Genomic DNA, 27555 nt, shown 5'->3' with positions numbered 1-27555 from the left:
GTTTTATTTTTGTTTTCTTCTCACGACAAAGAAAAGTTTATTTTATTATCTTTAATCAAAATTCCAATCATTTATCTTCCCGTAGAGTTTAAGACAATTCCAATTCTCTTCCGTGGGTTTTCTTGGTGTATCATTCATAATAGAAGTTAATATATCCAGATCCATTGCTTCTCTCAACTTTATAAATCATTCTTTTTCTGAGGGAATTTGTTCCTTTTTCCAATACTTAGCATACAATATCCTCACAGAATTGATCACGTACAATATAATTCATGAAATCTTATTGTCTAATTTTATAATTAGATAATGGTATTCTTCTGGGTTGCCTTGCTGAGATGCGATTTGGAGGTACTGTTTTACAGTGACTCTGTTCATTCCTGGAGAGATGAACCCAGATGGTGGTGCTGGGGGCTATTGGTGAGTGGAGTGTCTCAAAACTGTGTTTTATCCAGTATGCTGATCAACATTTACATAAAACTGTGGGGGCTGGGGGAAGAGGTCATCTGGAGGTTTGGGGTTCAGTGCCACCAGTATACTGATGACACTCAATTCTATATCTCCTTTCAATTCTGTATCTCCAAGAAAGCTGTTTTGTTGTAAACCAGTGCCTGGCATCAGTAATGGACTGGATGAGGGCAAACAAACAAACTCAATCCAGACAAAGATAGAGGTGCTCCTGGTCAGTTGAAAGGCAGGTCAGGGAATAGGGATTCAGCCTGTACTTGATGGGGTTACACTCCCCTTAAAATTGCAGGCTAACAGTTTGGGTGTACAGTGGACCCTTGTTTTACGCTGGGGTTTGGTTCCAAGATCCCCCGTGTATAACAAAATCCGTGTATGCTCAAGTCCCATTAAATATAATGACACAGCAAAATGGTGTCCCTTATAAAAAATGGAAAATCAAGGTAAATTTATACTTTTTTGCAATATTTTCAAACCGTGTATACTTGAATCCGTGTATAAAAAATCCATGTATAAGAAGGGCCGACTGTACTCTTGAATTCAGCCTTGAACTTGGAGGCCCAGGTTTCTACAGTAGCCAAGAGTGCTTTTGCACACCTAAAGCTTGTGTGCCAACTACATCCAATTCTGGCAGACATGCACTCCACGTGTGGTTGCTTTTGAAGATTGTTCAGAAACTTCAATTGGTATAAAGAGCTGTAGTTAGAATGTTAACTGGGGCTGATTAGAGAGATCATGTGACTCCCCTATTCCAACAGCTCTCCCGGCTTCCAGTTTGTTTCAGGCACAATTCAAAGTGCTGGTTATAACCTATAAAGTCCTATATAGCTTTGGTCCAGGCTGACAGACCATTATCTCACCATATGGGTATGCTCAGATCCTGAGATCCACAGAAGAGGTCCTTTTCTTACTCCCACCCTTTCACAGGTACAGCAGGTGGGAACATGAGAAGGATCTCTCAATGGCAACCCCTAGACTTTGGAACTCCCTTCCTAGAGAGGCTAGAATGCCCTCCTCTTTACTGTTCTTTCACTGGCAGGTGAAAACTTTTTTATTCAGACAGGATTTTAAAACAGAAGACTTTTAAGGAAAGGGCTGTAAGAGGCGTATTGTTTTCAATTGTATTGTTTTAACTTTTAAAAACTTTTTTAAAAGATTTATGCTTTTAATATGGTTAATTATTTAATCCAGTTTTATTTTTATCTCAGTTTTTTTAACTGTAATCTTTTGAATGCTTATATCATCTTGAGTTCCCATCTTGGGGAAAAGGCAGAATATAAATAAAATTAATAATTAAAAAATAAAATAAAACCCTACCATGAGCCCCTTTGGAGGAGGGAGGTGAAATATAAGTAAATTAAATAAATAATCTCATTGGCAATAGCCAATACTATATACAGTTTTCCTGTTTAACTCCCAGGAGTGGATCAGACAAGGATTTGTCTTTTTCACCAGAATCTCCCCCCAAGAGTCCAAATGAGTCAGAGTAATTCTTACCCTGCCACATGGAGACCTCCAGATCCACTACAGGTAAGAGAGGGTAGCTATTTTCCTACCCTACCCTGCATAGCATACAAACAAGCCACTGATCAAGCAGAGCCCTGGCCATGCTGTAAGGTAACTACAGTGCACCCCCATTATATGTGGTCTGCCTTACACAGCTTCCAGCATATGCTGGAAGCTGCGCTGGAAGAAGCGGCGCCACACCCTGGAAAGAGTAACGGGGTGTACACCCATAGCACACATGCACAGCCGCAAACACAATCCCCATTGACTTTAATGGGGCTCGAGCATACGCGGAATTTCCCTCATGCGGGGGGGGGGGGGTCCGGAACAGATCCCCGCATAAGGGACGGGACCACTGTACTTAATTTCAAGTAGAAACAATAATTAACTTCAAAACTAATGCCCTGTCTGAATAAAAATAAAGTTGTTAAAATTATTATGCTATTTAAATAATTCCAACATTGTTGCTTCTACAAAATCTGTGGTTTTATTTAGCTAAATAGTCATAACTATTGGTACATAGTCCTTAAAACTATATGCTGGAGAAAAAACAATATTTGGAGAGAAGAGCTGATTGGGATCACATGTTAAAGTATGCTAAGTATTCATGCTGTGAAAAGAAGTTCAAAGAAACATGCTATAAATATCTTTTGACTCTGCTTTGAGATTATAGTTAGATCACTGAATCCATCATATCAAAATACTATTATTCCCAGTTAGTAAATCACCAGGCTGTCTTCAAGATTCAAATTGATGGTCTTACCTTTGCTGGTGAACGCTGTTTCCTTTTTTTCTTCTTTTGCATATCTAAACCTTCTCGCATTAACTTTTTGTCCCTTTTCTGCTGTTCTGCTACATCAGTAAAGGTAATTTCTTGTTTCACGTTGATCTGCTAAGATAACAAATATAACATATTATTTAAATGTACAAGGCATTTTGACAAACTCAAAATAACTCAATATCCCTGCAAGCTATTTTATACTCATTTGTTTTGTTTTTTTACCGAGTGGCTATTTTCAAATACCTATGCCCTTACTGCTTGGATTATGTGCGACACATAATTAAACACTTAACAAAGATATTTTACCATAGAATCATAGAATTGGAAGAGACTGCAAGAGCCATCCAGTCCAAACCCCTGCCATGCAGGAAATCTAAATCAAAGCATCCCCAACAGATGGCCATCCAGCCTCTGTTTAAAGACCTCTAAGGAGGGAGACTCCACTACACTCTGAGGGAGTTTGTTCCACTGTCAAACAGCCCATACTGTCAGGAAGTTCCTCCTAATGTTGAGATGGAATCTCTTTTCCTGGAGCTTGCATCCATTGCTCCGGGTCCTAGTCTCTGGAGCAGCAGAAAACAAGCTTGCTCCCTCATCAATATGACATCCCTTCAAATATTTAAACAGGGCTATCATATCACCTCTTAACCTTCTCTTCTCCAGACAAAATATTTTAAGTTTCTCATTCATATTTGTGGTAACAAGCAGTGTTTATTATAACCATGACAAAGTGAACTGAAATTAAGAATGAATTATTTGTCTATACACATCAATTGAAGCAGAGGTGGGAATTGTGTGACTCTCCAGATGTTGTTAAACTACCATATATACTCATCTATAAATCAAGGAATTTATGACACAAAATTAACCCTAAAATCCTAGGTCCACTTAATATGCATCAATACACTAATACTGCTTAGAAAGGTCATGAAACAAGCACCACCATGATACCCCACTCTTCTCCATTCTTCGTGCCTGGAGGCAGGAGTGTGTGTGTGTGTGGTGTGTGTGTGTGTGTGTGTGTGTGTGTGAGAGAGAGAGAGAGAGAGAGAGAGTTAGTTTCCCAATCCGATTTTAAAGCCTTCTCTATTCATCAAAGAAACACCGCATTTAACTCCACTTCCTTTCCTCCCCAATCCGATTTTCAAACTTCTCCTCCAGCATCTGGTGGTCAGGAGAGGTCCAGAGAAGGAGGGACGGAAGTGGTGTTTTCCCCTTTCTATCTTTTGTTATAGCCCCTAAGTTTTACCCTCGACTTATCCATAGGTCATATCAAAATCCATGATTTTTATCCCAAAATCTTTCCTTGACTTATGCATGAGGTTGACTTGTACACGAGTATATATGGGTACAATTCCCAGCATCCTGTATCATTAACTGTGCTGGCTAGGGCTGCTGGGATAGTTAAAAAATCCCGCAACATATGCCACACAACTCCTACTCTGCAATAAGTTTATGGCTATGCTGGTATTGAACCAAAGTTTTCATGTTCCAAACCAGAGGAGGACAACTGATATCTTGCAGATGTTTCTTGCCCACATCTTCCATCACCCTAGCCAGCACACCTAATGCTGAAAGACTACGGTCCAAAACGCACTGTAGAGATAATCTAGTTTGAGACTGCTTTAACGACCCTGGCTCAATGCTAGGGAATTATGGGATATGTAATTTTGTGAGGCATTTAGCCTTCTCTGGCAGAGAGCTCTCGTGCCACAATAAACTACAATTCCCAGGATTCCCTAGCACTGAGCCACGGCCTCAAAGCAGTCTCAAACTGGACGATTTCTGCAGTGCGTTTTGGGCCTACAAGTACTGAAGCCCAAAAACATCTCATTCATCCCTGCTCTAAATGAAGCCTTTCTTTTGTCAATGAATACCCTGCCCCAAATGAGACACTGCTTTTTTGTCAGTAGAACTACCATAATAATTAAAACTTATTTCAAGAATTAGCCTAGATGTGACTCCAGCTAACACAATTATGGAGAAAGAGATTGGCAAAGTTAGGAGAATCAAATAGTTGAAAGAAACATGGAGGGGCATCTATGCCAACTTCCTGCTAATAAAGGAATCCATTGCTAAAGAGAAAGAAACTTTCCCTAGGCCTGTTACAGACTGCCAAAATAAAGCTGCTTCGAGTCTCTTTGGAGGTATGCTATTTAAATGACGCATGGGTCCTAAGAGTCCAGAGGTCGCGCCAAAGCCACACTCCATTCCTAAGCACTGGAGTGCAGCTTTGGTGCAGCTTCCGGATTCTTAGGATGCATGCATCATTTAAACAGCATACCTCCAAAGAGACCCGAAGCAGCAGCTTTATTTTGGCAGTCTGTAACAGGCCCTACACAGTCAATTTTTTCTTCTCTGTAGCCCTCTCCTTAAATACCTTTGTTGCAGCCAAGACCACTGGGTTTCAGCTGAGAATAAAAGATCTCAGACAGAGCAAGTTGCAAGACTTGAGCCTCAAATGTGCCCTTTTTGTTTTCAAGCCCCCAGACACCCATCTCACCTCTTTCTTGTGTGTAATTCCAGAAGTTATAAACTATTGTTGTGTGTATCTGCAGCATGTTTAAACATCCACAACTGCTGTAACATCAGTTTTCTCTTCTATGTTTTTCAAATAAAACTTCCAGTGTCAAAATTCTAATACAGAATTGGACCAACTAGACACCTAGCATTGCTGCAAACAAAATTTCTGATTCTAATGTCTGGAAATTATTCCATTATAGAGTGGAATCTCAGTATTTGTGGACTTGCCATTTGTGGAAATGAGCTTTTACAGACGGGAAGCCCACGTTGTCCATAACGGTAGCACATGCCCATGTCTGCATCGCCATTAGGGGCAGCCCTCGTTGTCCCCAGTGGTGGCGCATGCTGAGACTTCACCTGAATTCTCACTGTCCCTAACAGTGGTGCGGCTGCATGCACACGCTGCCATTGGAGACAACGTTGGCTTGAGCATTCACAGATTTTTGGTATCGGGGGGGGGGGCAGAATGAATCCCCCATGGATACCGAGGTTCCACTGTATTGGAAATATAGTCTTACACTGTTGTCACATCTCTGAGAATATTTCATTCTTTCAGGATTATGGTTGTTTTCCAAGCTGGGGGTATTTGGGGGGAATTTGTCTTTTTTTAACCTGCCATAATCTGTCTAAAATTAAGTGAAACACTTCAGCTTTGAACCCAAGCCCAAGGACAGCATTTTACTTCTATAAAATAGTCATGAAATCTTTATTATTTTGTCTCTACAATCTATAGAGTATTACCACAGAGATATTTAACAGACAGATACTAGTCCAAAAAATATAAAGGGAAGAAGAAGAAAGAGCATCTGTTGCAACTGCTAGTTAATGGCTATAGCACAGAATATATGTCTTTTACTGTCAAAACAACCACCATAGAAACAGCACTATTTTAGAATTGGGTGGGCAACTGTGCAATTGACAGGGGCCCATTTTCACCCATGCATCAACACAGATTGCATGTATAGTGCACTTGAAGTAAAGCTGTCAGTGGTCCAAAACACCCTGTAGAAATAATCCAGTCTGAGACTGCTTTAACTGCCCTGGTTCAGTGCTAGGGAATCCTGAGAATTGTAGTTTATTGTGGCACCCGAGCTCTCTGACAGATGAGGCTAAATGTCTCATAAAACTACAATGTTTTGATAGTAAAAGGCATATATTCTGAGCAATATCCATTAACTAACAGTTGCAACAGATGGTCCCTCTTCTCCTTCCCTTCATATTCCCCCGAAACCTTGCTCCAGAATACTTTCCAGCTCTCCAGAGATGATCACCTCCTTCTGCGTATACTAGATTCCAGTATTCCACCTGATGCAGAACTAAGTTTGAATCTTCCCTTTTATTTCTAATTATGAAACAGTGATTTTAGCAGCTATTTGGGATATTTAAACTTTCATTTTTTTCGGAAGACTGGTTTATAATCAAGCCATGTGTAATTTAATGCTTTGCAACTAAAGCATTTGGTTTCATAATATAGTGCATCTGCATCATACTATGACGCACCTTACACAGCTTCCTGCATACACTGGAAGCCGCGCTGGAAAATAACCCGGAGGAAGTAATGGGGTGTGCACCCATGGCACAGTGCAGGCCCAAGCCTCATTACTTCTAAAGGAGCTCGAGCACACGCATTTTTCCCTTACACCGGGGGGAGGGGGGTCCGGAATGGATTCCTGCATAAGGGAAGGGTGCACTTTATATTTTATGCAGGTTTTAAGCTGGCTGCCCATTTTGAGGTTTGTTGTTCAAAAAGAAAAACCTGGTTTCTAAAAACCTTTGAAATAAATTATTAGTGTGAACTCAAAATTACATTAAAATTGGTCAGTTTGTTTCCATGGACCAAACAGTCAAATACAGTCGCCCCTCTGTTTTCGCGGATTTGGAATCTGCATCCCTTGCCCGTTTGCTGTTGGCAAACAGAGGGGGACAAAATGGGGCACATGTCCAAGGCACATGTCCATGGATGCCCCCGGGCGCGTGCCACCATTCAAGCCAATGGGGCTTGAATACTAGTGATTTTTTGTTTTTGCAGGGGGGAGGGGGTCCGGAACAGATCCCCTATGAAAACAGAGGGGTGACTGTAGCTACAATTTTCTAAAAGTTCCCACCAACAATATAAACAGAATCTAACTCAACTGCAATGTGAGAAACCATAATTTTACATTTACATAGTAAAACTGACTTAGAAGTAACTTCAGCAATGCGTTATTTCTACTGATACAGCAGGTACCATATTTGAAATATTTAAAGCATTTATACAACCAGTGTGCAGGCACTCTAAATCAAAGTGTAATGTCTATACAGTGGACCCTCGTTATACACTGGGGTTTGGTTCCAAGATCCCCCATGGATGCTCAAGTCCCATTAAATATAATGACATAGCAAAATGGTGTCCCTTATAAAAAATGGAAAATCAAGGTTTGATATCTGAAATGTATACTTTTTTTGAACATTTTCAAACCGTGGATGCTTGAATCCATGTATAAGAAATCCGTGTATAAAAAGGGCCGACTGTATACACTTGTACAAATAGACATTTTCTTAATTATTGGTAATTAACTTCCAGTATCAAGAATACCTGAGATTGTAAAAAAAAAATGGCAATGATTATCCTTGTCTTCAAATCACCCTTGCCATAAGCTCACTGCAAACTATATCTCTCATTAATCATTTCTTCATTCTTCTTCGTCTCCTTATTTTTTTTTAAAGATGAAATAAGAGAATCATGAGCTGCTCATTTTTTCTTAACTCTGTTTGTAACTTACAATTTGAATCACTATTTGAGTAATGCCTTAACCATACAAGAAATATCACAGATAAAACAAGGTAAGAAATGTATCGCTTTCCTGCTTGCTTTTGTCTGTCAAAGCTCCACTTGTTTTTCCCAAAGGAACTAATACGTTTATTCTGGTTTTAATTTAGTTACGCCTGCTATATTTTTAAATAACAGATCAGTTGTTCTCAACTGTAAGTGGCATGTAAAGAAAGTAAAGAAAATGCTTACCGGAACACTAACTGCATATTGAAGTCCTTGTGGAAGTCTGTCTTGTCCCTCCATCTCATCATCATTTTTCACTGTCTCCTCGTGAACCATGAGTTCATCATGTGGAATCATTTCTTGTTGTCGAAGTTCACTTTCTTGTAGCACTTCACCTGGGGAAAGGATTTCATGATGTGCCATAGCCCGGTCTTGAAGGGCTGCTTCCTGCCGTTCCACAGAAATTGATGATTGGTGAGATGCAGCACCCATTCCAACCATACCCCTAGATGATTGCATTTGCTCTATGCTACCACATTTAAGAAATAATCCTCCCAGTTTATCTTCAATGTTCATTCTTAAGTGCAATAATCTATGGGAAAAATAAAATAAATCCAGAATTAGGAAGCTAAGCAGAGTACTCAAAAACTACATGTGGGGAGAAAGAAACATAGTCCTGTCTCATTGACAAAGCTATTCAAAATACTATGGTATTTCCCGATTAAGTACATAGTGCACAAGTAATAAATGACTCCCTAATTATTAGAAACATCTCAGTTCAAGATATTGCAAGTTTCTCCATAAGAGGATCCTTAACAAGATAAAACTTTGTACAAAGCTAAAATCTGTACTCATGCTAGTAGGAATATTTCAGAATGGGATATTAATGACTATGAGTATTAAAACTAGGGGCATGTAGTTTATCTTAGACTCTCATAAGCTAGCATTCCAGCACAAAGTAAATCAAGACAAAGCAGGAGTAGAATGCTAAGGTCATCAGAATCCCACCACCTCCTTGGGCTGAGATTTGGGACACTTTTAGCCAAAGATCTATAGATGTGAATGTACATGATGTAACTGTAATTTGTTAGTATTGTATATATAATACCTATATATAATACCTAGTATTGTATATATAATACCTATGCACACATTTTATATTTACAGTAAGCCCTCAGTATTTGAAGGGATCCATTCTGGACACACACACATACCCGCAGATACCAAAATCCGTGGATGCTTAAGTCTGTTGTCTCCAATGGCAGTGTGTGCATGAGGCTTCACTGCCATTAGGGTCAAAGGGATGGATGGGTGGGCTGTGGAAGGGAGTCAACGCAGGACTTCCACCAGGCTCACAGGAGGGCAGTGGCGAGCATGGGGCGGGAGAACCCCAACTTCTCTGCTCCCCTCCAGGCAGTGCAGTCCAGAAGCCACTTGTCTGATCCACCTTGCTCTGCGGCAGCAGTGGCAGCGACCTCCTGGGTCCTCCTCCCGGATGTGAAGTCCCATGGTAAAATTAGGAAACGAAATGTGTCCATGTTTTTCCTGAATCATCCTTAAATAAAATATTCCATAATTGATTTTCTTCTTTTTTTCATTTTTTCTTGGTTTTTTTCCGTTTTTTCCCCCATTTCCTCCCGGAAAAAAAAATGGGAGGGCCAGCACTGCATCAAAGTTTCCTACATCAAAGGCTGGAGAATGTGCACCACAACAACAGCACAAACAAATGGTTTAAAATTTTATAAGATTAGAAAATTATGCTTAAGCATAGGTGACAAGATAAGATGCTGCATATTAATAAGCTGTCACTATTTTTTAAAAGATATAGGATTTTTGGTGTAGGTACAGGCCTGTTAAAAAAATGTGCTGCTAATTTAAACCCCAGTCTACTCCCTTCTCATTAGCCTAGTCAGAAATTTGGTCCCTCTTACAAAGTAATCACTCAAAACCAAGTCTGACAATGTTGCTTCTGAAGATACTGTCTATGCTTAAATGGGTCATCCAAGCTGACCTTGGTACAGACCAGTATTTTTTAGTGACTCCACAGATGGCACGAAAACGGCAACTCCCTATGTATATTTTACTGATGTTCTTGCAAAGTCAGCCACACTTCAGGCTTAGAAATATACTGTGGCAAGACTATGGCAACAAAATAATTGTTTTATTTTTTTTAACTTTCTTTATAGAAGGGATGCTACAACAACCTGATGGTTTTGACTACAATGCCCATAATCCTTGACTCCTGGACATGCTATAGTCCAAAACACCTCAAGGGCAGCACTTTACCAAACCCTAGTTTATATATAAAGCAAAAGTTAAATAATATCAGTCAATTCTAACAAAGCCATATGCAAATTATTTGAGTAAATTGAACAGCTTTGTTTAAAGAACATCAAAAATGGCAGGACTCTGTCTAAAATCAGCTAGAAACTGTCCTACGTCTGCAAAGAAAAGCCTTTCCAAAACAAGCTGACCCTTGACAGAATACTTGATATTATACACCATGTACTAGCTCTGGTAAGTTAATACACTCCCTGGAACAAAATACCAACTATTAAAAGCAGACTTTCCTAGTTTTCAAAAACTATATTCCACTTCCTTGAGTAATCCTACCATTTACTATATAATGGCAATATGTTTTATTATGTACACACAAATATTGATCTAACAACTTTCTCCCAATTCCTTACATTCTGTTTGCCTCTCTCAAACATAGATATGACAGACAGTAAGATGATTTTTAAACCATCTAACAGCACTTCAGACAAGCACTTCTGGACCCCATATATTTATTACATATATGTATTTAAAGTATTAAATAAGCATCTTAGTGTTGTATTTTAATATTTTTGTTTTATCAGGTATTCTTATAAACATTTGTTGTTGTTGTTGTGTGCCTTCAAGTCATTTCTGACTTATTGTGTCCCTAAGGCAAACCTACCACAGAGTTTTCTTGATAATTTTTTTCAGAGGGGGTTTGCCATTGCCATTCTCTGAGGATGAGTGTATTTGGCTTGTCCAAAGCCACCCAGTGTTTTTATGCTCAAACGGGAATTGAACCCCAATCTCCAGAATTGTAGTCTAATGCTCAGGCCACTACTGAACAGCAAAATAATGTACATTTACAAAAAGTGTGAGTTGGATCCAGAGAAGAGCATGCAGAAGAGAACTGGCATGGCTTTTCTCCAATCAATATTCCCCTAGCGGTCCCCTTCTCATATCTGACACTACTGTCCTGTGGACTGGGACTGCATAGGCTGTAGAAAAGAAGGCTGAGATAGAAAGGTTGGATCACTGAAAGTTGGGCAGAAGCATCCATGAACAAGAGCAATGTAGTTTCCTCTCTCTTTGCAGAAACACTGAAGGAGCTGGCTGCAAGCTTTCCCGTGTTATAGTTTCAGGCTTTCAAAAGTACAGTGACCCCTCCATATTCACTGGGGTTAGGAGTGAAGAACCCCCATGAATGTGGAAAAGTAACAAATAAAAAAACACTATTCTTTTTACCTGAGAGAACACCTCTCTAGGAATCTGCAGGTCCTCCAGTGCAACTCTATGGTCAGCATCTGCCAGAATTTGATCACAGAATCGTGATGAACAACCTACAAATGCCTAGAGAAGTGTTTTCTCTAGGAATTTCTAGGTTCTCTAGCACAACTCTATGATCAACATCTGGCAGAGTTGCGCTGGAAGACCTAGTGATTCCTAGAGAGAACATATTAATCAAAATCCGCAAATAATCAAATCTGCAAAGGTCAAAGCTGCAAACGTGGAGGGACAAATGTACTCTTATGTACTCTACTGAAACACATTATAGCAAGTTGCAATATGCCTCACATTGTTTTTACAACCATATGTGTAAGAGAATCATCAAAACAAAAAGATCCAAGTCTAGACTACAGAAATCTCAATGTTGGTAGAATAAAGAATCATTAGCTTTCCTAATATTCATTGGAGACTATTCTGATTATCACAAGCACACACAGACACAAATACATCTATATATGCCCGTCTAATTAAAGAGAGAGGCAAAACAAATTGCCCCAAAGGAGTGGCTTCGGGACGCCCTTTGCTCACCAGATTGGGGCTGCGGCAACCATATGCCATGCCCCCAACAAGGCCTTTCTCTGGCGCAAAAAGGGCGCCTTTGCCATCACAGTGTTATTTCTTCAGGGCAGCGTGTGTAAACACTGCGCCGCTGAAACACCATGGATCCGCCACACGTATGGTGAGCCATGAGGCTTCACGGCGGACTGGGGACGTGCTGTTGCCTGGATGCCAGGCCCCCAGTCCACCAAGAAGCTGGCTTTTTTTGACTGTCTGTTTTGCCTGAGAGAGAGTGCATAGTCTTTAGATATATAGAGTTGTATATAATGGTGCCCCCAACAGAACAGTATCTAAAAGAAGTATTATCTTCTCTTCTTGCTTCTGAGGAAGGTTTCTTTTCAGCAAGCAATGGGTACCAGCTCTAAGTTTTGTCCCAGGAACTATGCTGACTAATTTATTGCTTCTACTGGTTATTATCAATTGTTTGTGCTTACAGAATGAGGAGCAATATACTTCAGATGAAAATATTCTCCCATACATCAATTCAGAACACTAGCAACTCAAGAAGATCTGCTGATTCTGATTCAACTTAGACAAAGAGGTACCAGAGAAACAGGTTTAGGCTGGAAGGAAAGATTGGAGCCATAACTGCCACTTCCAATCCTATAAGAGCAAGATTTAGATCAGGGCAGGCTACTTCAGTTGGACCAGAGCTAGGTTTTTGGCCCTGAGACTGCACCCACCCTCCAAAAAGAAGAAAATGAGAAATGAAGTCTACCTCTGCTATATCTGATTTCCCATCAAAACAATTTTGCCCCAATATCCCCTTATTAGGGCACTTTCTCCCCCTTTTTAATCAGGTGAGGTCTTTTGAAAATTAGAATTCAACCAAAAGTCAACTTCAGTCCCACATCCTGTTTAGAAAAAGGGACTGGAATGGTCCTGTGGGCAAAAACATGTAAAAATTCCCCTCATGCTCAAGGATACGTCGGCTGGCCATTTGGGGACAAAACATTTTGGGAAGAGATTCTGGGGGCCCTGGGGGACTAAAAATGACCTGGGGAGGACACATTTAACCTGCAAGACACACACTGCCTACTACTAAATAAAAGTATGATCTAATTAAAGGTAAAGATATAACTGCCATATAAATAAGCTGTATCATAAATGATACAATAATTCATGATACAAAGCATACATGACATTGGGTTGTATCATCTCAAAGGCAGTTGGAGAATGATCATGATAGCTGGAAGCAATGGAAGATGGTGTCCAACACTAGAAATAGAGCCTAAGATTCTCCATCTCTGCTTTACATCAAATGAGTTGTGTGGTTGGCAGTTAATGAGCTGATGAAAAGCATTAGTTTAACCTATTTATACAGGCGGTAATGATCAATCCTTTCATTTCCGGCTCAACTTTCAAAGTATTATAGGGTGAATGCCACCACTTAATAAAACTAATAAGAAAAAATATATCCATTAAATATAAAAAGCTACTGTGTAAAACATTACCACATATGTTTTTCTATTGGCTGTTTAATAATCATACCAAGCAAAATCTTACAGTACTTGTTTTGGCTTGCAAGCCTTATAAAGAACATGGTATCATCATCTGGGGGCAGCCACTGAGATAACCTCTCTACATGCCCTGCTTTTTCAACTTAGCAGATGGATATTATAGTTAAGAGGGTTCTTCTTAAAGACTGCAGTGGTACATGAGAAACTGAGACTCTCTAAGGTACAGTGAGCCATCAGATAGCTGTTTCAGAGATAATATGACATATGTAATTCCAGCAAAAGAAAACACCAAAGCATAAAAGTAAAACTGCCAAATAGAGAATGATACTCTACAAAGTCCAATCTTCTGCTGCATAGAAGTAGAACACAGGACCTAGTGCTGATAGGAAGCAATATTTTGCTGAAAGGCCACTTGCATAGGGGGCGGAAAATCCATTTGCTTTACAGAAGCACTAAGCAAAGGGATTTTCAGGATGGGAACAGAGGGGTCACTGCAAAGTATCCATGGAGTTTATAATACTGGGACAGCCTTGTGCCAGCAAGGAGGTGGAACAAAGGATTGTTCCCTTGTATTTGGAGACCAGTGGAACTAATCCTTCTAACTTTGCTCTGCTTGTTTTGCATTACAGGCAACAGTGGCTCTGGTGGCAAAAAATTGTGCTAATGTCACAACAGAACAGGACTGACGTGCCACTTTTGGAACTTCTGCTGCAGTGTTAACAGCAAATGTGAAGGATGAAAGTGTATATAACTGAGATCCCTTTCAAATGTAAATAAATACAGTATATATATTTTTTTAAAAATGCAAAGGATGATGGAATCTTATTCTTCTCCATCACAATAATGAAGCAGCCCAGAATGTTGAACATCTTTCAAATTTTTGGACTTAGACATTTTGGATTCAGACATTCAGACCTGAACAGAAAAACTAGAACTCTACAGGTTTACATCTTCTGAATCTGTAATGTTTCTGACATTATTGTTCAACCTGTCAAACTGTTTATGTCCTTGTGAAGACACACCCAACTAAAGGTGGTGGCAGGTTTGGGTGTGCAGCGCCGGTACCCTGGTGAGATCAAACTCTTTACCCAAAAAGGCTCTGAAGCTGAATGTAAAGTTCAAAAGGGGGGAAATTTAATTTAAAGGACAAAAATAAAGAGTTTTCTCCTCCCCAGCTCTAAATAAAAGATACTTTACAGTCTCAGCAATCTTCCGGATGTCATCTTTCTGGGTCTGATGTTGGTTTGCTCTCCTCACTCAATGGAAGTGGTGCAGGGTCTTTCAGCTCCTGAATTCTTTATTCACTTGTTGTTGGTAACTAATTTGGCTGAGTTGGTAACTGAAATGGCTAACGTGTAAGAAATGCCCTTTCCGGCTGTCTGGGCCTGCTTGCCACCAAAAGACAGCTCTCTGCCTGCTCACAGCAAAGACTGCTCCAAACTAAAGGCTTCCAGCTACAACAGAGCATGCTGGGAAAGGGCAAACCAAACCTGGAAATAATGCAGGGGATCCTACAGCTCCTCCCACAACTAATACAAAGAACTTTTCCTACACTAAACATACTATGGCCTGAACCAATGTGAAAGAAAATGCAGAAAGTTTCAATCAGTCCTGGCAGGACATCACAGTCCTTTTTCATATTTTCCTTTTGATTTAAAATGGAATTTCATGATAAAGAATGCAAGGCAGAAGATTCCTGTTCCTCAAATCCCAGTTTTGAGAGGAAACTCAAAACTGGGAAACTCAAGAGTGTATCAAGAGTGTGGAGGATGGAGGAAGGGATAGATGGGATGGCTCCTGAAGAATGGGGAGGGAAAGAATATTCACCCCTACTTTTGCAATCCAATGACACTGAAGTACAATAGAAAGAGGGGCTACCAGCAACACAAGGTCATTTTTTGTTTTGTTTCATGGTATATTTGATCATGGTCAAATTAGTTGTTCAGAATTGTATGCAGAGATTCCAGACATATCTTATAGTCCTCATAAGGCCATGTGAGTAGTTATTCCACCCTCTTCCTCACACAAAAATCATACTATAATCACCTCATGCAGGAAGAGAAGCACAAGTGCAATCATATCAGACACAGGACAGTAATGCAGCCACAGAAGCACCTGGGTACTTGCACAGGAAACAATCCCACATGCTACTGTGAACATACTAGACCAGATACAAATATCTAAGTAAAATCACCACCCTGTATGTTGTTATTTTTAATTTACGGTAGGTAAAAGTCTTCATACTCCTTGTGCAGAGTTGCAAAATGGCACTGTCACAGGACAGGTCATTTTCTATTTTAGAAAAGGCAAATAACTCTTAGGGCTAATGGTGCTGCTTATAGGGAAGACTTCAGCACAGTTATATGTTTTGTTAGACTTTCTCAGTTGGATAAGAGCCAAAAGACTACAGATGGAATGGATGCTTTGAGAGTTGCATTTATCTATGCCTGTTCTAGAGTATAATATCTTTTCTGTGGGCTCCTTTTCTATTTTAAGGACAACTGGGTTTCTCCCACACAGTTACTATTTGCATTTTGGTCTTTTATAAAATGGCTTTGTACGACACCTTTAAAGCAGGTAAGCAATCATTAGGAAGACTGGCTGTCTTGGGCAACGAAATAACTGATGCTAGAATATTATTTGGAATCCTAAGGGTCACATTTTTAATCTGTTTTGGGTTTCTTGCTTGAGCTATCTGGAACTTGCAATTCTATAAGTACTTTAATATTAAAGCACATTGTGAGCTAGACTATTTGATTTTCAGGCTGGTGATGCATTTGACCAGATTATTTATCTTCCATCTCTTCAGTTCTTCTATTATAACTTTTAAGGAGTATTTTGATTCCTGCAGTGTGCAATCTAAATAAAAAATTTCAAAATACAGAGAGATGCAACACTCAGTGCCTTGCTTTATCAGTAAGATTAATGTCCTTTGAAAAAGAGTTGCCTTCAAAATGCTTTAAAAGTCTTTTTCCAACATAATTGTTTTATTTTGGTTTGGGGTGTTGACATATTCAAATAGATATGGAAATGTAAACCTCTGTACAGGGAAAGGGTATGACAAGCTAGAGAAACATCCAGGATTTGGGTACAATGCCAATAGAAAGAATGCTCAGTTATATGGTGATGGCATCTCATAATTGTGAAGTATTTGGTATTTCAGCAGGTTAAACAAATGGCTTATCCCATTAATATAGCTTTTTCTAAAGGGATTGGCCAACTACTCAAATATATACCACAAAGATTACTTTAGTTTTGAGTGTCATTTGCTGCCCCATTCACTAAATGACAACTTCATTTGCAACATGAAAAGGATTTTCCCATCATGTTGTTATTTATATTTGACAATTAAACTCCTTGAAATTAAATTATCAAAATGTATTATTCACTGGGTTTCAAGCAAATGTATTTAATGTTAGCAAGAAGTGTTTTATTTATGAACAATTTATTTTAAAAGTGACAGGTAACATACTTATTACATATAAAACTACATGTAGAATTTCTTATTCAACTACTGTAGATTATTATTATTATTATTATTATTATTATTATTATTATTAACCTTTATTTATAAAGCGCTGTAAATTTACACAGCACTGTACATACAATCTTTTTAATTGGATGGTTCCCTGCCCTCAGGCTTACAATCTAAAAAGACACGACACAAAAGGAGAAGGGAGTGGTGGTGGGGAAGAGGATGAGGGCCAGCAGTTCTTCTCTACCTCCGAGGCCTGGATCAGGGGAGATGGACTGGAGGGAGGGCTTGGCTTCTTAATGGATGGTTAATCTTCTTCCAGGGAGGCCTGTTGGAGCTAGCCTGCCTCTCTAGTAGGATAACACATATAAAATACATAGCAATACAGGAAATGATTCAATAAAACAGGCAACAAAGAACTTCAAATGGCAAGTGGCAATTATACAATGCCTGGGAACGCTTCTCTGAACAGGATGGTCTTCAACTCCATTTTGAAGCTGGTTAAAGAAGTGATGGCCCTTGCTCGTGGGGGAAGAAGGTTCCAGGAGTGAAAGGGCAGCGAGTGAAAAGGGGTGAATCCGAGATGGGGCAGAGGAAATCCTGGGCTGGGACAGCAGACCTTGACTACCAGAACGGAGGGCCCTAGTGGGAAAGTGAGAAGAAATAAGGTCTGATAAGTAAGGAGGGGCCAGCCCATGGAGGGCTTTAAACATCGACAGCAGGAGCTTATACTGAATGCGGAAAGGGAGTGGGAGCCAGTGAAGGGATGCCAACGCAGGAGAGATGTTGTCAGAGCAGTGGGTGGATGTGATAATGCGTGCAGCTGAATGCTGGACAGAGGTGAGAAAGAGGAAGCCCAGCCAGGAGGATGTTACAGTAATCAAGTCGTGAGACCACTAGGGCATGGACCAGGATCTTGGCAGTAGAGGCGGAGAGATATGGTCGGATTTTGGCAATGTTGTATAAAAAGAATCTACAAGCCTTGGCTGTGGTCTGGATCTGAGGGGTACACGACAGAGAAGAATCAAAGATAAAACCAAGACTACGGGCTTTAAGGTCCTATACACATTAGGCTGAGCAACTCTCAAAGGAGCAGCATTTGCTCTCCCAGAAACTAAGAGGGTCTGACTCACCACTCTGAGTTCTCCTCTGAACTATCTCTATCTCCAAATCTGGGGGACTTCCAATGGCCCACTGAAGTCTCTAGGGTGCATAATTTTGCCAGATTTTCACATAGGTTTGGGGCATTTTAAAAAACTAGAAGTAACCTAGTCACCACCTTTGAAAAAGGTGCCTAAAAACAGGGCACATCTAGGGCCCCATTCCTCTGTGCATTGTGTATTGTGTGCCTTCAACTCATACCTAAGGCTTCACAGGGCAAGATTTGTTCAAAAGAGGTTTGCCATTGGCTTCCCCTGAAGCTGAGAGTATGTGTCTTACCCAGGGTCATCCAGTGGGTTTCATGGCCAAACTGGGAATCGAACCCTTGTCTCCAGAGTCACAGTCCAACACCCAAGCTACTATGCTACACTGGCTCCTGACCACTGCAAAAAACAACAGCTAGACCTATATTGAGGTCTTTCTGTGGCCAAAAGATTACACTTTGTCATGTGTACTATTGTCAGTACTTTGAACAAAGGTTCAACAGTACCCACAATGAGAGACAGAATGAAGTGAAGGCAGTGTAAATTTGAGCCCTAGGAAGGTTTGGAGTAGGCTGAAGAGAAGGGTTGGCTGAAACGTAATGGATGGAGAGTACAGAACAAGGCTAGCACTGGGAGAAAAGGCCCTGAATCTCAGTCACTAGCACAACTGCCAAAGCCAAACCCTGAACACCAAAACCTAGAACACAAAGCCTAGCCTCCCATGGAAGGGAGTTCCAGAAATCCAATATATTGCCTGCACTCAAAAAGCACTCACCAGTATAATAGTTGTATAAAAATTTTTAAAAAAACTTTAAATAGTTCAAAAATGTGATCATGATACCATCTGACATAAAGTTTATAAATATTCAGTAATAGATCTTTGACCAGCATCTTTAAACAAATAGAATTATTTAAGTGGCTCAAAAATATCTTATTTGTTTTGTTGTTATAGTTGTTGTATGTCTTCAAGCTGTTTCCAACTGATGGCAACTTTACATCATAATAAATCTTACGCTGAAGTACCCAGTTCATTTTTGCAGTATTTAATTCCATCTCAGTTTTAAGCTATCTTAAACACACAGATATTGATACACATAATGTCATTCAAGATAAAGTGAAACCCAGATTAAACTATAGGCACACCTCAGTTAACAATGTCTCTGACAAAAAAGCTCCTTTTTACAGTCTCTCTGTGCCTGCCCAGCCCCACTTGCCTCCTCATTCTCTATCTTGCTGGAAGTTTTTTTTTAGCAGGTTTGGCTTGGGGAGGGCGACGATGGAAGCCTGGGGAAACATAAATTTCGAGTGTAAGGTTGCAACAGCATGTCTGCAAACAATGCAATAAAATTGGAGCTGTGAAAGAATGACATTCTGCTACAGTCAATCCTACTGCAGCTGTGTGTTCCTACCTACAACAGGTATGGTAAACAGCAGCTGCCATGTTAAAAAAACACAGACCTAGATGTTTGCCCACCAAAATGAAAATCAGAAGAAAAGTGGTGAGTGGCAAGAGAAACAAGCGTTCAAATGATCTAAAAGGTTCAACATATATTTATTGATGCAAGCAAGGTTCATCCGAACTGATTATTTCATTTCACATATGCATATTGTTAGTTAGAATAAAAAGATTGCTTTTCTTTTTTGTGGTGCAGAAAACAATTCCGACTATTTTTTCCTATGTTATTTTTGCCTCTGGTACCAATTTTCTGTTAAAGATGTAATGCCCAGGAACATATCTCTTGTATACATTGCTTAAAGACAGAGGGAGAAAATAAAATAAAATAAAATGTCCTAATATGTCATTCCAATTGGACAGCCCTTCAAAACAAGCAATCAGTACAATTGAAAAACTGATCAAAATTTTAAAAACATCATTAAAATTCTATAATGCTGCTTTGGGTCCCTTCTGGGAGAAAGGTGGCATAAAAATGAAACTAACAAATAAATAAATAAAGACGTTAAAACAAAGCCAACTGAGAGCAATATATAAATTTAATATTATGGTAGGGATAACAAATTTCTCTTGGTGCCACCACCATCGCAGGCTCACCTGGTGAGGACACAAGAGAGAGCCTTCTCTGTGGCTGCTCCCACCGTGTGGAATGCCTTTCTGCAGGAGGCTAGGCTGGCCCCCTCCTTGCTTGTTTTTCACCAATAAGCAAAAACATTTCTATTCAAGCAAGCTTTTTTATGTTATAAAGAGAGGTGGTTTATATGGGGGATGTGTTTTCATGATGTTTTTAACTTTGTATGTTTAATTTTAACTTTATATTATCTTAAAATATGCTTTGCTTTTTAGATGCTTTTATCTTGTAAGCTGCCTTGGGTCCCTTTCTGGTAGAATGGCTGCATAGAAATTAGATAGATGATAGATAGATAGATAGATAGATAGATAGATAGATAGATAGATAGATCTAAGTCTTGTGTTACTGCTAAAATTCTATCATATCCCAACCTTGAAACACACTCATTCCTAGGTGCATTATTTATTGCAACCTCAATCTTTATACAGGTCAACTACAGAAATAATCCATGCAAATTACAAGGAAATAATGAGTTGACTCCAGAGTTTAACTCAGCAGTCTAGTTGGAACAAGAGGAAAGTAATTAGGCAATGGTTTTCAGAATCCTCCTTCCCCTTGCATCTCTCCTTCACCTCAAAAAAGTAGAGACCCGAGGGCATAGGGACCCCACCTAAATAATGTGGGAGGAAGTACTGTAACGAGAAAGAGCAACTGCTAAAGTCACTATACCACTACCTTGTTCCAGTGGGGAACCCCACTATATCAGGTTTCCTCTACACAGAGAAGTAAATCATTTATTTATTTGTTTAAAGGATTTATATCCAGCCTTTCTCCCACATTGGGATTCAATACTTTGTAAGGTATGTACCCAACCCAATCAAAAATATAATAAGTCATTATCATGAGAAAATACAGTCAAAATGATAAGTCAGCTATTTACCTATGAACTCTCAAAACCACTCCTACTTGTGAAACTCCTATAATAATTAAACAAATAACTGGAATTTCCTCCAATCACTTAGACATAATTTGAAGATATTATATAGAGTGGATTCTAACCTCCCTCTCCATGAACAGACTGGCTCCTTCCATTGGCCATGGCAACTGGGATCCAACAAAGTCTAGAACAGGGTGGTGGGATATCAGTTTTCATTAACTCCTCCGTTCACAAGCAGACATCTCACATCTTCTTCTGGAAGGACCATAACTTTCCAGAGCAGAAATTGTTATCTCTTTTCCACCCACAGGATCACTCAGTTCACAAAGTTATGCTCTGCTCACTTCTGGATTCAACAAGCAGAATTTATTTTTAAAAAATCACTTTAGATTTCAGAAGTATGCCACTGTATAATGTCTCAACTCTAAAAGCCTACCTTGCACAAAAAACACACAACAACCGCTATGTATCTGTATACGTTTTAGTCTTAAATTCGCATGAACAGAACATATTTCTGGCATAGTCCCGATGGCTGAACAAAAAGAATATGTTTCCTCCTGCACCCCTATGTCTCCCCTCTCAAATCTGCTTTAGAGGATTAGGAATAGCCCAAGAGGTAACTCTGGAGTTGAGACCCAAAGGTTATTAGCAAAAATCACCTTAATCTTCTGAAGGGGGGAAACTGATGAATCCTAGCACCCCTTCTGCATACAAAACAAGCCCCTCCATTTCTGAAAGGACATACCCACTGACTCATTTCTCCTCCATTCAGAACAGGATTCAGAAAATAGCCAGCATGTGTTTCGTTCAACTACAAGCACACTAAATTTGCATACAGATTTTGTAAGATTTTCACAGAAACCCTAGTTCAAATGAACTCTTCTTAAAATAAGTATCAAGAACATAACCCAATATAAAGCTAAGTCCCACTGAAATTGAAGAAGCTTATTTTTGGTTTACTGAGTGAAGAACCACAGCCAGATTTGTATCTACAAGAAAATTAACATTCTCAACACAGTTCTGAAAAGAAAGGAAGAGTTTTAGCAAATCCATGATGGTACTTGAACATCTATCTTGCCTGCAAAAAACAACTAGTAATTAAGACAAAAATCCAAAATGACTATGCAAGCAGGAAGGAAAGCCCCCTGAAACTATAATGTCCCTGGAAAGTACATGTTACATAAAAGAGATAATCAACAGAAATGGCAATCTGAAAGATTGTTTTCTTTTTTGTAGACACTTGTGAAAAGCATGGTAGAATACCATTCAACACAAATCTCAACTTTTATTCTACCTTAGAATGGATACCAATCATGTAAATAGGACACAGCACAAGAAGTCCTCACAAAAACTAAGAAAACATTAATTATCTTCTTCATTCACATATTTCGGCTACAATGTTACCAAACCTTGAAAGTGAGCACATTTCAGTAAACTCCAAAGCTGAAACTGGAACTTCATAACAAACATCTCAACTGGTTAACTGAAAGATTTGTGCTCTCGCGCGCCTTACAATCGACACACATTTAGGGTGCTTCCAGATGAGGATTTATTGTGCAATCTCCCACTCAAGGAATTTTATGGACTGTAATCCTCCCATGTTTTCCTACCGCTTCTTCAGTCTTTTTTTCCTTACTGCCAAACATACATTAAGAACCAAAAGTAGCACAATATCTTCTGACTGAAAATACTCTTACTCTAACACCTTGCGTATGGAAGGCGCAACCAGACTACAAAATGGGCATGGGTCCAATACTGGTTGGTAGTCACAGATCTTATAACATGCAAAAGCTTAGAGGATGACAGTATTTGTTCTATGTACTTCTGTCCAGTCCACAACCATTCCATAAGAAAGGCAGACGCTTGTAAACTTTCAACTAAAGAGGGGCATTTTGTGAAGATTTTTCAAATTATTTCCACATGGGCACATACGTGGTAATGAACTAAATGGGTATTGTTCAGCCACATATTTTTAGATATGATCTGTGAACAGACAGATGGCCAAACTAAATGCAGACAAAAATTCTCGTAGAAATTCATATGGATACCCAATTCCAATACAAGTTATCTTCATCTTCTTTGTTGAAATCATTTCAGATATATTCCAAGGAAAACATGCTAGAAGAGGCCTTAACTGACAGATGATTATAAGCATTTGTCCTGTTTTAATAGTTTCTATACCTCAGAGTATTTATCCTGAAGGTTCACTAGGCCAGTTCATCTGAAGTTATCTGATGGGGTTACCAGCAGTTTCCTTCCCGGTTTTCCAGGGACTGGTACCAATTTGTGCCAAGTGGCTACAATTGTTTCTTTCTTTCCTACAAACTCACCAGGAACCAGCAGCCAATAGTTCTTGGATAGACACCAGTTAATGGACCATAACTCTGAGTAACAGTGCACTAGGTTACAGCTCTGCTTCTTTCCGCCTGTCCATGTTGAGCTTGTCACTGAATAACTGCAATCTGCATAGGCTTTCTTTCCTTCTGGAAAGGTACTCGTTTTTAATAGAGTTATTTATAAATTCAAAAATGTAATCTTAACACCTTACTGAAAAGTAGATATTTAACTGATCTGTGTATTTCTCGGGTCATAATATCCCGAAAAGGAGTGCGTTTGGCCTATACATGCAATGGGGAAGAATTGATTTAAACTGTGCAGGATCTAGGAGATAATGCTGTTCTGGGTCTAGAGTTTTGTTTTCAGTTCGATCCTATAAAAGTTAAAAGTAAACTCCACAGACAATATAGTAATTTACTTTCATATGCCTATACCTAGGTTTGTAGCTTTAAATTCTGTTTCTGGCTGGAGCTCCTTGATAAACAGGAAAAAGAAGTCAGATCTCTCTGTTTCCTCCTATCTTTTTTTCCAGGGACGTCAGATTCAAGGTCCCTGCAGGAGCTGTTCTTATGGCAATAATTCTGAAAAGTGAAGGAGAGAGTCCTGCAGGAGGCTATCTACCCTTTTGCAAAACACAAGGCCCAGAACAATAAAGGACTGTCCGTGGATGGATCCAACATGTTAGATGGTTGCAGATGTATGCTTTTGTAAATCCCTTTGTCCCTTATGCTTCTCGGCCTGTTTTCAAAAGACACCCTTCTGCTAGAACAAGTCAGAGTTGGGGCAGCCATTTCTGGATCAGATTGTCAACATCTGGGTCAGGGAGTTCAAGAGGTTTATGGTCTTTGCAGTCATGTCTGTCTCCCTGTCAGATATCCTAAAGGTGGTCTAAGAGCTAACTTTTCTTCTTTAACCATTAAGGCTACAAAACTGTTGTTTGGCAACAGGAGCCCTAATTCAGATTTTGGTGGCTGGATAAAGCCAGTGACATATTTCTCAAGTCGGATCAAATCCGTAGCACACAGTCAGCCTGGGGATGTTTGAAAACTGTAACAGCAACAGCTCTGTTGGTGCAGAAAGCTTGCAAAGTGACTCTGAGCAACCATTAACCGTTTACATGCCGCATACCATTCTTACTCTTTTAGAAACAAAAGGAAAACATTGGCTGAAATCAAACAGAATAGACAGGCACCAAACAATCCTGCTTGCTGAAGGAATTTCCCTGCAGAACTGTAACACTTTGAATCCAGCCTCGCTTATCCAGCCCACTGAACAGGAGGACGGTTTGAAGCACCATCCTAGAGTCTGTTTATGCCAGGAGACTACATCTGACGGAGAAGCCTTTGGAAAATACAATAGAAGGGGAGGAAAGGGGAAGCAAATTAGAAATCTCATTGGACCAAAGCTTTAGCCTATTTTCTGTAGGTTGCTCAACCCTACAAGTTCCTTTGTCTCTCCCCATCTCCCCCCTCTCCTTTCCTTTCCCCCACCTTCCTAAAATGAGGCCACCCAGGATAACTAGACATCATCCTTTTCCTGGACATGTCTTCCATTTCACTTCTGTCCAGGAGGAGTTCCCCAAACGTCCTTCATTTTTAGCATGACTGAGAAGCATGAATTTACATTTATATGGGTGTTTTTAAGCTTTTATTGCGGAATTCCACAATGTCCTCCATTTTGAGCATAACTAAAAATCGTAGATTTACATTTATATGGGTGTTTCAAGCTTTTATTTTCTGTCCAGGAGGGATTCCCATAACATCCTCCATTTTGAGCATGACTAAAAAGCTTGAATTTACATTTATATGGGTGTTTTAGCTTTTATTTTCTGTCCAGGAGTAATTCTGAAATGCCCTCCATTTTGAGCACAACTAAGAAGCCTGGGTTTACATCTATATGGGTGTTTTTAAGCTTTTATTTTTCTGTCCAGGAGGAGTTCCCAAAAACACCTTCCATTTTGAGCATGGCAAGGAATGTTTAGAGATTTTTATTTTGGCCGTGTCCTCCCTTTCCCTGGCCTGGCCTTTATTGTGCGCTGTCTGGCCCTCCTTGGGGTGAGGACACACCTGGACACCACCACCACCACCACCACCTTCTTTTTTGAAGGAAGCAAGGTAGGGCAGGTGGGCTGGCTGGCTGGCTGCTTCCTCGTCCATGGGGAGAGGGGTAAGAAATAGTCGTCATCATCATCATCATCATCATCCAGACCTACCTGGCTGGCCCTTTTGTAAAGAGCCCCCTTCCTTCCTTCCTTCCTTCCTTTGTTATGGCTCCTGGCCTTGGGCTGCCAGACCCACAAAGGGTCTAAAGAAGGGGGCTCAGGGACCTAATAATCTGGGTCTCAGCTCGGTCTTATTTCTAAACAAGGCTCCCAGGAAAGGGGGCTGGGGAGGAAAAGGGGGGTGGCAGAAGGCCTAATTCCCCCCCCACACTCTATATATATATATATATATATATATATATATATGTTATATATAACAAAATATGAAGTCCCCTTTCCCCTTACATTCAGGGACTCAGTAAGCTGGGTCTTAGCTCGCCTTCTTTCTGTACCCCTACCCCAGGATATGGAGAGGAAAAGGGAGGGCCAGAAGGCCTAATTCCCCCCCCCATACATATATATATATATATATATGTATGTATGTATGTAAGACATAACAAAACCTAAGGTCCCCCTTCCTCTCACATTCAGGGTCCCTATAATTTGGGTCTGAGCTTTGTTCTTCCTGGACAAAGTCCCCCCAGGATAGGGGGCTGGGGGGGGGGAGAAAGGGGGAGGGAAGAAGGCCTAATTCCCCCCTACATACCTCTGTCTGTCTGTCTGTCTGTCTGTCTTGGATATTACAAAACATGAAGTGCCTTTGCCCTCACCTTCAGGGCCCCAAGAAGCTCTCCTCCTTTCTGAACAAAGCCCAGGATATGGGGCTGGGGAGGAAGGGGGGCAGGAGGCCTGATCCCCCCATAGAGATACATCTTCTTCGTCGCCCCATAGTCTTCCTTCCCTGCAGGCAGGCCCCCAGGGGTGTCCCCCAACCCCAACCCCAGGCCCCCAGCCGAGGCCCCAGGCCCTCTCCCGCTGCCTTCCTTACCCACAGCCGAGGAGAGAAGGGCGAGGGAGAGGGGTCTGTGTGGGCTCAGAGCCCCCAGGCCGCCTCGGCTCCGGCCCCGAGCGCCATGATGGCGGCGGCTGTCGAAGGCGAGCAGGGAGCCAGGCGGGATGTTGGGACTAGGCCGGTCGGGAAAGCGCAGCCGCCGCCGCCTCCGCCTCCTCCTCCTCCTCCTCCTGGCGGTGACAGCGGAGAAGGCCTCGCTGCTGCTCGCTCAGAAAGTCGAAGCAGCAGCGCCGCGGTGCACCATGGGAAGCCGCCCGCAGGATCCGAACCCGCCACCCGAGTGCCTGGGGGGCTTCAGGCCTCCTCCTCCTCCTCCTCCTCCTCCGTCCCTTCTCTCCCTCCCCCGGCATTCATTCCACCCTCTCTCCAGGAGGAATCTCCATTTTGAGAAGGGCTAAGGAGCACCAAGGTGACCAGAAGTCCTCCTTTTTCCCCAAGACATGTCCTACATTTCAGTCCTCTTTCCAGGAGGAATCCCAAAATGTCCTCCTTTTCCAGGCTATGGCCTACATTTTGATCTTCTCTCCAGGAGGAATCCCAAAACGTCCTCCATTTTGAGAAGGGCTAAGGAGCACCAGGGCGACCAGAAGACCTCCTTTATTTTTCAAGGCCCTGTCCTTCCATTTGAGCCTTCTCTCCAGGAGGAATCCCAAAATGTCCTCCTTTTCCAGGCCCTGGCCTACATTTTAACCTTCCAGCCAATTTGAGCAGAGCTAGAAAGGATCAGGGTGAGCAGACGTTTGTTTTTTCCAGGCCCTGACCTCCTTTGGAACCTCCTTTCCCTCCAGGAGGAATCCCCAAACGTCCTCCATTTTGAGCTAAGGGGCACCAGGGTGACCCTCTGTCCTCCTTTTCCACCGTGTCCTACATTTCCACCTTGTCTCCAGGAGGAATCCCAAAATTTCCTCCATTGTGAGCTGGACTAAGAAGCAT

At 40.8% G+C, this 27555-nt stretch overlaps 1 protein-coding gene across 6 annotated transcripts in view; it reads right to left on the bottom strand.

Moving 5' to 3' along the window:
- ZNF148 (zinc finger protein 148) overlaps positions 1-26783 on the bottom strand; it is a 50706-nt gene extending 23923 nt beyond the window's left edge. Inside the window, exons 1-5 of one of the 6 annotated variants that reach the window (XM_089520214.1) lie at positions 26599-26783; positions 21295-21518; positions 19355-19495; positions 8274-8619; positions 2732-2860 (exon numbers count right to left, since the gene is read on the bottom strand). In XM_089520214.1, coding sequence (XP_089376340.1) covers positions 2732-2860; positions 8274-8603 — 459 coding nt within the window. In that variant the 5' untranslated portion in view covers positions 8604-8619; positions 19355-19495; positions 21295-21518; positions 26599-26783. Of the gene's footprint in view, positions 1-2731; positions 2861-8273; positions 8620-11531; positions 11584-19354; positions 19496-21294; positions 21519-26380; positions 26470-26598 lie in introns of those variants that run through there. The other 5 variants (XM_089520215.1, XM_089520212.1, XM_089520216.1 and 2 more) reach the window with 5 other exon arrangements.
- Positions 26784-27555: the final 772 nt, after the last annotated feature.

This window comes from Sceloporus occidentalis, unplaced genomic scaffold (genome assembly GCF_023333645.1).
Source record: "Sceloporus occidentalis isolate IW3139 unplaced genomic scaffold, rSceOcc1.0.p SCAF_4, whole genome shotgun sequence".
Taxonomy (NCBI): domain Eukaryota; kingdom Metazoa; phylum Chordata; class Lepidosauria; order Squamata; family Phrynosomatidae; genus Sceloporus; species Sceloporus occidentalis.
Note: the sequence above shows the minus strand (reverse complement) of the source record. Positions and strands in the feature narration are given on the sequence as shown.